At 35.8% G+C, this 13,736-nt stretch overlaps 1 protein-coding gene across 2 annotated transcripts in view; it reads right to left on the bottom strand.

Annotated features, from left to right (window-relative positions):
• Positions 1-13,736, bottom strand: part of LOC106883205 (cytosolic non-specific dipeptidase) — a 19,338-nt gene that overhangs the window by 1,530 nt on the left and 4,072 nt on the right. For both annotated transcript variants that reach the window (XM_014934127.2, XM_052969185.1), the window contains exons 3-13: positions 12,533-12,703; positions 11,577-11,657; positions 10,560-10,634; positions 9,924-10,004; positions 8,702-8,775; positions 6,421-6,495; positions 5,634-5,778; positions 4,669-4,768; positions 3,983-4,154; positions 3,124-3,206; positions 1,388-1,554 (exon numbers count right to left, since the gene is read on the bottom strand). In XM_014934127.2, the coding sequence (XP_014789613.1) occupies positions 1,388-1,554; positions 3,124-3,206; positions 3,983-4,154; positions 4,669-4,768; positions 5,634-5,778; positions 6,421-6,495; positions 8,702-8,775; positions 9,924-10,004; positions 10,560-10,634; positions 11,577-11,657; positions 12,533-12,703 (1,224 nt within the window). The remainder of the gene's footprint in view (positions 1-1,387; positions 1,555-3,123; positions 3,207-3,982; positions 4,155-4,668; positions 4,769-5,633; positions 5,779-6,420; positions 6,496-8,701; positions 8,776-9,923; positions 10,005-10,559; positions 10,635-11,576; positions 11,658-12,532; positions 12,704-13,736) is intronic.

Genomic DNA, 13,736 nt, shown 5'->3' on the forward strand with positions numbered 1-13,736 from the left:
AATAGTTTCATTTTTAAAGTGAAAGTATTTGACATGAGTGTTTTTGTTTCACTTTTGACACGTAATACTTAAATAGTGGAGGAGATATTATGTTGCTGTGGGCTCGAACGCTGCAAGAAGTTAAAATGTTTTTTGACTAAAACACAACTGGAACCCTAAGTAAGGCATCTGTAAAATTTGAATGAAATTGGTTGTGTAGTTCTCGAGTTTTAGGGATTCACACAGACAGACAGACAGACAGACACACATTCTCATTTTTATATATATAGATAAAAGATATATTATTATTCTCGTATTCTGAATCACTTTCCCTCGCACTAGACTCGTGCACACCATTACTTATAGACGCGATTGCCGATTCACAAGCACTCATAGAAGGATTTGCAGATTTCTTTTTAAAAAACAAGAAGTCTAGAGTTGTTTGTTTACAAGAAGCTTTTCTTTTTTGCTCTCTATAAATTTCTCAGTAACACAGGAGCATTTCTTATGGTAGTAGAAACTTTTGCACTTCATTCAAAATTTGGATCTGGTGCTTCAAAAATAAAACTTGTAAGCCTGGGGTCTTGTAAAGCAGATCCTTGTAAAGTGAGGTATACAGTATAAATTTTACTGTATAAATTTTTAAGAGCTACCAGTAGTTTCATGCGATGAAAACAACTCCAACAGCCATATTTTCTGTGTTAATTTAAATAACATTGGAAAGAGACAAACATGGATTGTATTAGTGAGTGACTTTATGCCAATTGTAAAAATGTAAACACACACAAAAAATACACAAATATGATTAACCTGTTAACATTTCAACAGGCCATACCTGGCCTGATTAATACCTCCACCTTACCAAAGGTGGAGGTACTGTTTTCAGTCATGTTTGTTTGTCTCTGGACAAAATATCTCAAGAACTGTTGGATTTCAGAGATGTTTGGCCTCGTGACTGGCACAAAGTGATTAGATTTTGGGATCGATCCAGTACAGGACAAGGATTCTGGATTATTTTTCCTGTGTTTTTACTTAATTTTTGAGAGTGGTCAGGTTCATTTTTAGTATACTCATATATGAGAGGAGTCGAGTTTATTTCAGATATTCTCATTTTAAAAATCATCTCTGGTTAATCATTGAGAGGACATTAGTGTTGCCTTGGTAGAGGTTTACGCTCTCTGAGTGCCCTTGTTCTACCTGTTTTATGCTGAAACCAGCTAGATCCGGTTTCTCGTACCTACCTTACAATGTGATTCTAAAAATAATCACTCACATCATCAACATCTCAAAACTATGAAATAATGCATGATTAATTCAAAATAATGAATGAATAAGGATTAAGTTTGCTAGAGAAATCTGAATGTTAGAAGGTTAGACAATTAAGTCAAACAATTTGTAGAATTCTTACCCCGTCAATGAATTTACAGATGTCAAGTTTCTCATTCTGGGAATGTAGATCATCGTCACAAGCCCCCATGGGTAGTAGCACGATATTTTTGCTTGTTGCTTTCTCGAAAAAGAAGGCTAATGGAACACTACCGCCTTCACGAGTCATGTCAGGTTCAACACCATACACTGGCAGAAAGCAAAACACACATTAGACTTTAGTCACAGAAAAATTCTCGAAGTCACTTTAATAAGCTTTCCTTTTTCTTTCACATTTTCAAATATCAATATGGTGATGATGATGATGATGTCGATGATTGCTCTGCGAGGCAGACCATTGTGTGTGTGTGTGTCATCATCATCATCATCATCATCATCATCGTTTAACATCCGCTTTCCATGCTAGCATGGGTTGGACGATTTGACTGAGGACTGGTGAAACCGGATGGCAACACCAGGCTCCAATCTGATTTGGCAGAGTTTCTACAGCTGGATGTCCTTCCTAACGCTAACCACTCAGAGAGTGTAGTGGGTGCCTTCACATGTCACCTGCACGAAGGCCAGTCAGACGGTACTGGCAGTGTGTATATATACATGCCAGTGGCACGTAATAAGCACCATTTGAGCGTGGCCGTTGCCAGGCTCGCCTGACTGGCTCCTGTGCCAGTGACATGTAAAAAGCACCCACTACACTCTTGGAGAGGTTGACATTAGGAAGTGCATCCAGCTGCAGAAACTCTACCAGATCAGATGGGAGCCTGGTGCAGTCACTGGCTCTCCAGACCTCGGTCAAACCATCCAACCCATGCCAGCATGGAAAGCGGACGTTAAACGATGAAAATGATGATGATGATGATACAGGGTATTGGGTCATCCCATAAATAATGTGTTTTTTTTATACTGCATTTCAAAATTAAGACAAACGAAGTTTTTTTTTAATCTAGATACATTTAGAATTCAACTCATCCACGATGTTCTCATATCTACGATCTGAGGAGTTTGTTTACTCTTTTACACATCTCTATGTATTAAACAATTGTATTATTCTTTTCTGCTCTAGACACAATGGCAGCAATTATGGGGGAGGGGGGCAGTCGATTACATTTACCCCAGTATGCAACTGGTACTTAATTTATCGACCTCGAGAGAATGAAAGGCAAAGTCGACCTTGGTGGAATTTGAACTCAGCATGTAACAATAGACGAAATACCACTAAACATTCCTTCCAACATGCTAACAATTCTGCTAGTTTGCCACCCCTACTAAATACACATATTGATATAAAATGTATTGATATATAATAATTTGCAATGTTAAAATTGATAAATCTACTTATAGAAGATTACACAACCGCTGAGTCATATAGAAATCACATGACAATAATAAACCTGTATTCACCTCCCATATCTACTGATTCTAAACCAGCACTTCTTAAACTTTTGTCATTCATGACCCCATTTTTCACCATGCGAAATTTCATGATCTCAAGTATTAAAAATGAAATAAAACATACAAATAAATACATAAATCATTTATTTTTTTGCTGAACAAGATACATAAAAAGTAAAGTAGTTATATTATTTGTCAAAATAAAAATAGTTTTAGGATTTGTGTGTTTGTGGTATAACATACAAACTGAAATTCAAGTGTTGAATTTAATTTTCACGACCCCAGCATTTCGTTTTCCGACCCCATTTGGGGTTATGACCCATAGTTTAAGAAGCACTGATCTATACAAATATCTATGCCTCTGCTTACCTTTTTTACAAGCCTTTTTAGCAGCAGCATAATTCTCGTGTTTATAATCACTGATCCAAGGAGGGCTACCTGTTGTGGTTATCCTGTGAAGTAAAAGAAAAAACACATTCCTTATAGATGGGGACTTACAAAACTTAAGGGTCCTTTTTTAGTTTCCTTCTTTTGGGGATTTTACTTTTATGATTTATCCTCGACTTGTAGCCACGCTGGAGCTTCAACTGGAATGAAACTGATGCATTGGACAGGAATCAAACCCAGATCAACTGCTTGGAAGACCACAATGCTAATCATTACACCACCAATGTCTTATAAAGTATTAGTCAAGTACTGAGGTTACTGATTCGACTAAATATTCTGCAACATTTCTGTGTCTCATAAAGCAGAGATGATTCATTAAATATGTTACTCAACTTCAACTGATTCTTCACATCTAGTACTTAAATAAATAAGAAGTTGACCAAAATATAGTTTAACCATTTAGTATTTAAATCCACCATATCAGACCCAAATACTCTACCTGTTTTAATGTTCAAACTGACCAAATCCAACCTCTTGCACCAACCCCACAACATCATTCTTAAAAATAAACAATCACACCATTAAATTATTGATGGTACAAAGTAATGCATGATTAATAAATAAATATAATAAATGAATAAAATAAATAAGCATTACATTTGATAGAGTAATCTGAATGCTAAAAGATTAAACTACAAAGTCTCAGATTAGATAATAATATCTTGTGCCTTTGCATCTGTAAGGGCACAAGCTTACAGGTTAAAGACTTGAAGTACGAAAAGATAAAGAAGAAGTTGTTATGATGATGAAGTTCTCCTAATAACAAATGGGAAAAACTTACCGAAGTTTGTTGGGGGAGCCTCTTGTCTTGTAGCAATTCTCCAAATAAGATTTGGTCAATCGTTGCACTTCATCAGGAGTCTGGTTTGGCACTATACGAATGGAGAACTTTCCAGTCACTTTTCTGGGAATAACAGTCTTTGCGCCAGGTTCACTGAAAGCCCCTTCAATACCTAAGGAAAAAAACAAAACAAAACAAGAAACAAGAGGAGGGTGTAAAGCGAATATACTTGACTGATACTTTGTTTTATCAGCCCTGAAATGATAAAAGGCAAAGATAACCTTAGTCGAATTTGAACTCAGAATCTAAAGAGCTGGAAGAAAGAGCTGCAAAGCATTTTGTCTGATACGGTAACAATTCTGCCACCTCATTGATTTTCTTTCTAATATAGGCACAAGGCCTGAAATTTGAGTGGGGGGGTTGATTATATGAAGCCTGATACTTGACTAGTACTTTATTTTATTGACCCAGGAGGGGAGACAGGTTAAGCTGACCTTGGCAGAATTTGAACACAAACCTCAAATGAGCTGGAAGAAATAATGCTCCGTATCTTGCCTGACACACCAAGATTCTGCTCGCTCAATGTATTTTATTCCTTTCTTCTACATTAATACCACCGTTCCTTCCTTTATTTCAGAGACATTCTTGAATAAATTAAAACATGATATGAAGTGGAAGTGATTTACCATGAAGAGAAAGACAAGGGTGTCGCCAATTATGCTGCAGAAGTTCAACCTTTGACGAATGTAGAAGTTTTTCACAGCCTATATCTTTCCGGCAGTCTTCCTATACAAATATCAAACCAGAGAGAAACACAAATAAATGTCTACATACATATATAAAGTGGATGAGAGAGGTAAAACTTAGTTCAGCACATTAATTCTTTCATGAACTAAAATGCCATTCAGTTCTATATTTAAGAGATGAGGAATTATGTACATTATTTACATTTGATGGATGTTTGTCTTCATCTTGTTTCTTGTTAACACGTTTCGGCTGATATACCCTCCAGTCTTCATCAGGTGTCTTGGGGAAATTTCGAACCTGGGTTCTCATTCTTAAGGTATTTTTCGATGTTGTTGTTGTTGTTATCATTATTATTATTATTATTATTATTGTTATTATTATTATTATTCAGTAGTTTTATTTTTATAACGTGCTTTCACTTCACTACCGGGCACAGCTCTGTGTGCCTTGGGTATGTGCTGTGGTTTGCTGTGATGCTCTTATGGTTACTGTATTGAAAGTGTTTTGCGTAGGATGTGTGCAGTGCCCAGTAGTGCAATTTTCTGTATGTTATATATATTTGTAAGTCCTGGTGTTTTTGTTATGTATTTGTCTGAATATTTTTTTATTATATCTAAGGCACCTACTATGATAGGAATTGTTTCTGTTTTTAGATTCCACAACTTTCTCTCATTCTTACTTCCTATTTCTGTAATTCGAAGGGGCCAGCCTTGTCACACTGTGTCACGCCGAATCTCCCTGAGAACTACGTTAAGGGTACACGTGTCTGTGGGGTGCTCAGCCACTTGCACGTTAATTTCACGAGCAGGCTGTTCCGTTGATCGGATCAACTGGAACCCTCGACGTCATAAGCGACGGAGTGCCAACAACAACAAGGAGAAAAAATAAACATCATGGAACTTACCAAATCAAAATCAATATCCTGATATAAAGAATTTTCTTCCGAAGTGAGTGGTTCCACAGAATCATAAATTCCTGGAATCAGGATATGACCTTTGACATCAACCAAAGAATTCATCAAAAATATAAGGTCGCTCATTGCTTCATGACTGAAAAAAACCCCAAACAACCCCAAAAACAATAAAAATAAAAAAGTAACTTGAAATATTACTTTTTAGGCTATTTTTGTTTAGACATGCAACTGATTTTTATGTGGAATGTCATAGCAATATATCAGCATTAAGAATTAAATTAGTGTTGCTGGCTGAAGAGGTTAGCATGCCAGGCAAAATGCTCAACCCTTTCGTTATTGTATTTATTTTGAGATGCTCTGGGTTTCTTTCAATTAATTTTAAATATAACAAAGAATTTAGTAAAATAACCAAAGTGACGGCACAAAGCGTTGAGGAAAGAGTGTTACATTGATGATCATAAGAACAAGGTTTCGATTCCTGGACTGAGTAGTGTGTTGTGTAATTGAGCAAAACATTTCATGTTATTCCAGTCCACTCCCCTGTAAATGAGAATGATGTCTTGCAATGGAATGGTGTCCTGTCCAGAAGGAATGTCACCATCCATTACCATGGAAACTTGGTAACTTGGCTCTTTGAGTTCTGGGACTTGAGACAGTAATTATCAGGAAATGACAGTGATGATGATGATGAAAGTTTTAAAAAATGCCATATTATCTATGTTGGTGAAGAGATACCAAATAATAATAAAATAAACAATTGAAACACAGAAGTACTTACACAGAACCACCAAACACACCGGAATGTAAATCTTTAGACGAACATTCTACTTCAACGTAGAAGTGACAAACTCCACTGAAAGAGATTAGAAATTTTATATAATCATGTACTCAATATATGTGTATAGAGACAATTTAGATGCAGGTGTGTTCATGGCCGTTGCCAGTGTCACTTGACTGACTCCCATGCCAGTGGCACATAAAAGGTACCATTTGAGCATGGTTGATGCCAGTGCCACCTGACTGGCTCCTGTGCGGTGGCACGTAAAAAGCACCCACTACACTCTTGGAGTGGTTGGCGTTAGGAAGGGCATCCAACTGTAGAAATCTTGCCAGATCAGATTGGAGCCTGGTGCAGCCATCCAGTTCACCAGTCCTCAGTCAAACCATCCAACCCATGCTGGCATGGAAAACAGACATTAAACGATGATGATGATGATGGTTTTCTATGACAGGATGCCCTCATTGTTGCCAACCTTCATCTGTTTCCAAACAAAGTAATATTCTATTATTAGAATATTCCTTGATTAAGAAACATCTAAAAACTTAATTTATTGAAGATCTATTGGGTGGTGCATCATTATTGCGGCTTTTTTTCAACAAAAACAATAACAACATGTAACATAAACATCTTTAAATGATTATTCCGGAGCATATTCACCATCTACTTCAATTACTGCTTCCCATTTGCTTGGCAGATGGTGAGAATGTCATTTAAAGATGTTTTTTGTTAAATATTGTTATTGTTTTTGTTGAATAAAATTTGTTGTAAAAAAGCTGCAATAATTATGCACCAACCCAACATTAACCCACATAAGCCCATAAAAAATGTTCACTGTATTTAGATTAAACGTTATGGTAAGCTTTCACAATCTGGAAGAGAAGGACAGTATGCAACTGCTAGCTATGGGTGTCGACTACCTACTGAGCATTTCGTATGGTCAGTCAGATGCTTCCGGATGAGTTCAGGTCCAAACAAGTAGGAGCAGGTTTTGTGTTGTGAAAACGCAACCAGGGGTAGATATGGGCTAATGGTTTGATCTATCATTGATTTATTTCCATGTTATGAATGAAATCAATAACTGATTATAGATTGTCTACTCTATCTAATCAAAATGATTTTTAATAATTAATTGGTGCTCCTTTGGCATGTGATCTACAAGGGATTTTGCTTTAAATGAATTTTTAGTTTACTTTTCAATTTCTAAAACCCCGTTAGGTGTTGGCTAAAGATTTTTACAATGTGACCAGTGACGAGATGAAGGCAGTTTCATTTTTACAAGAACCCAGCACTAAATTTAATCTTTATATCCTAGTTAACATGGAGGTCTTTTTAGAATACCAAGCACTACATTATTAGCCATGTTAAGTTGGATATAAAGATTACCATTTTGTACTGATACTGCTTCCATTATTAATAATTAATTTTTAAAAAGCCAGCCAGTTATTTGCAACATCAGTGTCAGAAAAGTTCTGATATTCAATATATTGTAGCAGCAAGGTTTAATGAGCTTGCAGTCACTTGGATGCTTCCTACTGATCAGTTCCTGTAGACTGAAATCATTTGATATGGGAATTCTGGTGCCCATGACAGATGAATTTCATTTGCTATGATCTCTGTGTGCCCTTTTATGCATGAAGCGCCCATATGAGAGGAACTCTCAAGGTTAAGAAAACATCCGTTTTAAGTTGGATATAAAGATTATAGTGGTGAAGAGCACGGGCTACTAACCCCAAGATTCTGAGTTCGATTCCAGGCAGTGACTTGAATGATAAATACCTTAGGAATGAGAACCCAGGTTTGAAATTTCCCCAAGACACCTGATGAAAGCTGGAGGGTATATCAGCCGAAATGTTGTGTTAACAACAAACAAGATGAGGACAAATATCCATTGAATGTAAATAATTTCTAATTTTGTTAATCACAAATAAGTAAATCTTACCAGTTAAGATTACATAATTAGTCACCCACCTTCACCTTCCCCTTCCAAATACTTCCTCCTGGTAGCAGCAGCTTTTTCCCTTTCTTTTTCCCCTGTTCTTAAATGTCTCTCAAGTTTCATGGCAACTTCACTAGTGCTGGTGACATGTAAAATGCACTCAGTGTTCTCTATGAAGTGGTGGGCATTAGGAAGGGCATCAAGCTGTAGAAACTACCAAAGCAGATACTGGAATCGGATGCAGCTTACCAGTTCCCTGTCAAATTGTGGAACCGATGCCAGCATGGAATATGGATGTTAAATGATGACGAGTAATAAACAGGACTCATTAATCATTCTTACCGAAGTCCGTAAGTCAAGCAAGGTCTATTCTTGCTAAGCCAGGAATTGTCCGAGATGCAGACAAAATCAATATCCTACAAATGAAAAGAAACACATTAAAAATATGGAAAGAAAAATATTGAAGACTGAGCTTGTTTTTCTTGGTTGTTCTATGGAATTGATATATAATATATGTTTATATATATTTGGAGGAGAAAATTTTTCTCAAAGAGTTAAGATCAAGAAAAGAACCTTTTTAGAAAGTAGAAAGACACTAAGCCAAAACACATTTCTTGAAATCTCTTCCCAAAGATTAGTGTCTTTCTACTTTCTAAAAAAAAAAGGTTCTTTTCTTGACCTTAACCCTTTGAGAAAAAATCTTCTCTCCAAATATTATAACTGTATCAAGGAATTTCCAAAACACTCCAAATATATATATATATTTCGTTTTTGGATTTGGTTTGCAAGATTCTTTGTGTGAGCTTGTGTGTTGAAACATATTCTGTTGTGTTTGGGGAGTCATACATACATACATGCATGCATGTATAGGCACACATACACACAGAGTCAAAACTATTGAAAAGGTTGCAAGACGCAATGAAAATTTTAGGAAAATAAAAATAAGAAATAAGTGGAAATTTTACCGGTGAGTGTGTTAAATTATAAGGCACACAAAGAGAATGACTCTCCCCAGACACAACAGTATATATATGTATAAATTAATACACACTGACATATATATATATATATATATATATATATATATGTGTGTGTGTGTATGTATAAATTAATACATATATTTTATGAAACCAGAACAGAAAGCCATAAGAAATATCACTAAGCATTTTGTCCGAAGCAGTAATGTTTCTGCCAGCTGACCACCCTAAATGGACGTAGTAATAAAAATATGCATTAGAGATAATTCTCAATATTTTTTTAATTAATTATTTTGGTAGTAGGTTATAAGGAGACTTTAAAAACCTGCTTGGAAACCTGCAAGAGAAACCTGACTACATGGCAATCAGAAACACTAAATAGAGTCGAGAGGGCAAAGCCGTCTCCGACTTTGAAGCAGCCAGGATCACTAATCTAAAGCGGAAAAGAGCCCCACATGATGGAGACCAATACTGCAATGCCTAATGTAAAATGTTGAATGATAAACCTCGGTAGACACAAAGAGGAAGACATAAGTTGAAAAGTGCTGATAAAGCAAACTGCAAAGAGGAATCGAAAATGGTGTTACCTTCAAAAAAGAATCCTTCTTTGACATCAACAGGTTTGCAAGACCATCAGAACCAGATTCTTCCATGGCTTCAAACACAAACTGGAAACAAACAAAAAAAGTATTAAGAATGATGTGTAGCTTATTTGTGATATCAGGATGGCTTAAATTGAATTGATAAATTTGAAATATCTTTGTAACGATGAAATATGCCTGTAAAGATGGTATATCTTTTAATGACTGTTATTTAATATATTTTATTGGATAGGTCTGGAAGGACTCAAAACCAACAAAATCCAAGCAGTAGAGGCCACTACAGTAAGAGCAGAAAACACAGAGAGAAGAAACATGTCAATGGGTCAGAAATAAGAGTGAACTGGTGTGTAACTTTATGCCAACTAGTCTCATAAATAAATCTTTCACTAACACATTTTGGGTCTCCATTAATTATTTTGTGTATAGCTTAACTAAATCTATAATCTATCAATTTGAAAGCTCATTCATTATCAGCCATGAAAAGAAACACAAGTACACAGTAATCTCATCGCTTTATATAAAAATGGATTACAGTTTAATCTTATCTGATATAATTCTTATCAATAACAGACAGAAAATATGAAAGTGAATTAAAGGATGAGATAACATCTTATGTCTTACTTTTAAATTGACAGGAATGTCAATTTTCTGGTTTTGATATGCTTCAACAGCATTCAGCCAACCAAGAACTGGTCCCTGAAATTACAAAGAAATAACAATCGTACTGAAGTATGGTAAATATCCAGAAATATGAAAGAATGAAATATAGGGTATGTGAAGAACTTGAGGATATATTTGGTAATTTAATAAAACATCTGTAATCTAGCAAAAGCCAAATGTATTTTAGTAAAAATTTATGCTCGTGTTTTTGATAAGCTTCCTTATAAGATTATTTTAAGATGACAACTTCTAAATCATTGTTTTCTGCACAAACGGCAACAAAAACTACATGCATTTCTTTTCATTTCTTATGTTAGCATTTTATTGGCTAAGAAAGAAATATCTGAAAGAAATATAAAATTTTAACTGGTTTGAAGAGAATTGGTTTAATTGGTGTGAAATGTCCTCAAATAGTCCTTGTACCCTGTAGTTCCATGTTCAATTCCATGGGGCAAATATCATCTGCCATTGACTTGGGGCATTGTCACCATCATTACCATCTTTATTGTTGTTGCCATGATCATTGTCAACATGAAACATGAATGTTTTTAAATGATGATATATATAAATATATACATAGCGAGATCGTTGCCAGTGCCCCTGGACTGGCTCTTGTGCTGGTGGCACATAAAATACACCATTTTGAGCATGCCCGTTGCCAGAATCGCCTGACTGGCCTTCGTGCCGGTGACACGTAAAAGCACCTACTACACTCTCAGAGTGGTTGGCGTTAGGAAGGGCATCCAGCTGTAGAAATTCTGCCAAATCAGATTGGAGCCTGGTGTAGCCTTCGGGTTCCACCAGTCCTCAGTCAAATCGTCCAACCCATGCTAGCATGGAAAGCGGACGTTAAACAATAATGATGATGATGATGATGATATATATCTATATGCATATAACATTCTATAACATAGACTAGAAAGAATTTAGCAATATACTTACTTAGAACCAAAGTACCCTGATATTAAGGCAGCTTACCTTATCGTCAGAAGCTCCTCTCCCATATAACTTGCCATCAATTTCTGTTAAAACAAATGGCTCTGTATCCCAGCCATCAGACTAATAAAGAGAAAAGAAATTACAAATTTAATAATTATTTAATTTCAAACAATGAAGTCATAAGTTAAACAGTGAAGATTTATTGCATCACTGAAACCCTATCCTTTAATAATGATAATAGTAACAATAATCATAATTACAACAACAATGACAATAATAAATTCTTACATTTTAAGTATAGTAGCTCTATCTATTCTCCAGAATAACAACAGACCAGGACCTGAAGATTAAATAGATTAAAGGATTGACAAAGATATGATTAATCTTCTGAATTTAGTAAATGATACCAGATAGGAAAAAGATCTTCTGTAGTGAAACAACTATTTAGGGCTAAAATAATTCTTAGAAAAGAGAAAACCCTCTTGATATAGATTTGGCAATTCTATTTTCCCTCAAATGTGTCGTTGAAACAGAAGCACTTCCTTCATCAAAGAGATAGAGAGGGATAGATAAAAGTACTTTATGTGTGCATGCATGTGTATGTGTGCGCATGCACGTGCACGTGCATGCACATGCACGTGCATGTCTGTGTGTGTGTGTGTGAGAGAGATATATGTTTATGTTAGGGTTTGTTCCCCCACTTGAGAACTGGTGTTGGTTTGTTTACGTCCCTGTAACTTAGTAGTTCAGCAAAAGAAACCAATAAAATAAGTACTGATGGAGGAAGAAGAAGAAGAAGAAGAAGAAGAAGAGGAAGAAGACAAAGAAGAAGAAGAAGAAGAAGAAGACAAAGAAGAAGAAGAAGAAGAAGAAGTAGTAGTAGTAGTAGTAGAAGAAGAAGAAGAAGAAGAAGAGGAAGAGGAAGAAGACGTAGTAGTAGTAGAAGAAGAAGAAGAAATAAAAATAAAAATATAAAAAAGGTATTTTCCACCCACCTTATCCGCTGGTTGAACATCAACATGTCCATACGCTAGCAAGGTTTTCTTTTTAGGATCCTTACCAAGTTGTCCAAAAATCACAGGAGGAAGTTTAAGGACTTCTGAGGATGGGTAGACTTGATCTCCAAGTTCCAGTAATTCAGTTTGAATATGAAGTTTCTCCATTTCCTTTCAAATAAAATATAACACAACATCATTATATTAAAACATGTTTATGGTTGGAAAATATCGAGAAGTACGATTGTTAGATCTTACAATTTACAGTATGTCTCCAAGGTGGGTGAAAAGTAAGTAGGGATTAAAAATTGGTAATAAAAGCCAAATTCCTTTCACAAATTAACTGAAACAAATGATACATGTTCTTTGTTACATGGGAAAATGAAAGTAAGCTAACCACCTACACTTTAAAAAAAAGTGGGGGAGTTTAGCTCAATCGGTCAGAGCATCGTGACGCATAATCAAGGAGATTTGAGTTCGAGTCTCATAGCTAACCACCTACACTTTTTTCTGCAAAATAGGGGTAGTTTATCCTGTTCAGGCTATATTATTAGCATTATCCTGCGATTGAGAATTTAAAATCACTTCTTTAGCTTTCTAAATCTTCATATTTCAACATAAGCACTGGTGGCATCAACCAGTTTCCTCAAAAACGGCCAGGGATGGAGTGAACAACCTTCTGAAGGATGTTGTCTGGGATATCATTGAAAATCTCCTGAATCCGTGTTTCCAAGTCCTCTAGCATGTGAAGTTTTGTCTTGTACACCTCTTTTCCTTTCCACCCACCATGTATGTACTTGTGTGGCGACAAACACACACTTTTCTAACAAGAGGGAAGTGAGGAGCACTTCCCTCTTCCCATTGTCAAATGTGATGCTTATATAATTCATATCGTTTTTAATTATTCATTTTCTTGTGGTTTCAAGATTTTTACGATGTTGTTCTACTTCTTTATTACTTGTATGTCATGTAACTGCAGCCATGCTAGAGCACCACCTTAAAGGGTGTTAGTTGAAGAAATCGATCCCAGGACTTATTCTTTGTAAGCCTAGTACTTATTCTGTCAGTCTCTTTTTGCTGAACCACTACGTTACGGGGATATAAACTCACCAGCATCGGTTGTCAAGCGATGGCAAGGGTGGAAGGTGGGGGTAACAAACACAGACACACAAGCATATACCTATATATATATATATATATATAT

This window comes from Octopus bimaculoides, chromosome 7 (assembly GCF_001194135.2).
Source record: "Octopus bimaculoides isolate UCB-OBI-ISO-001 chromosome 7, ASM119413v2, whole genome shotgun sequence".
Taxonomy (NCBI): Eukaryota; Metazoa; Mollusca; class Cephalopoda; order Octopoda; family Octopodidae; genus Octopus; species Octopus bimaculoides.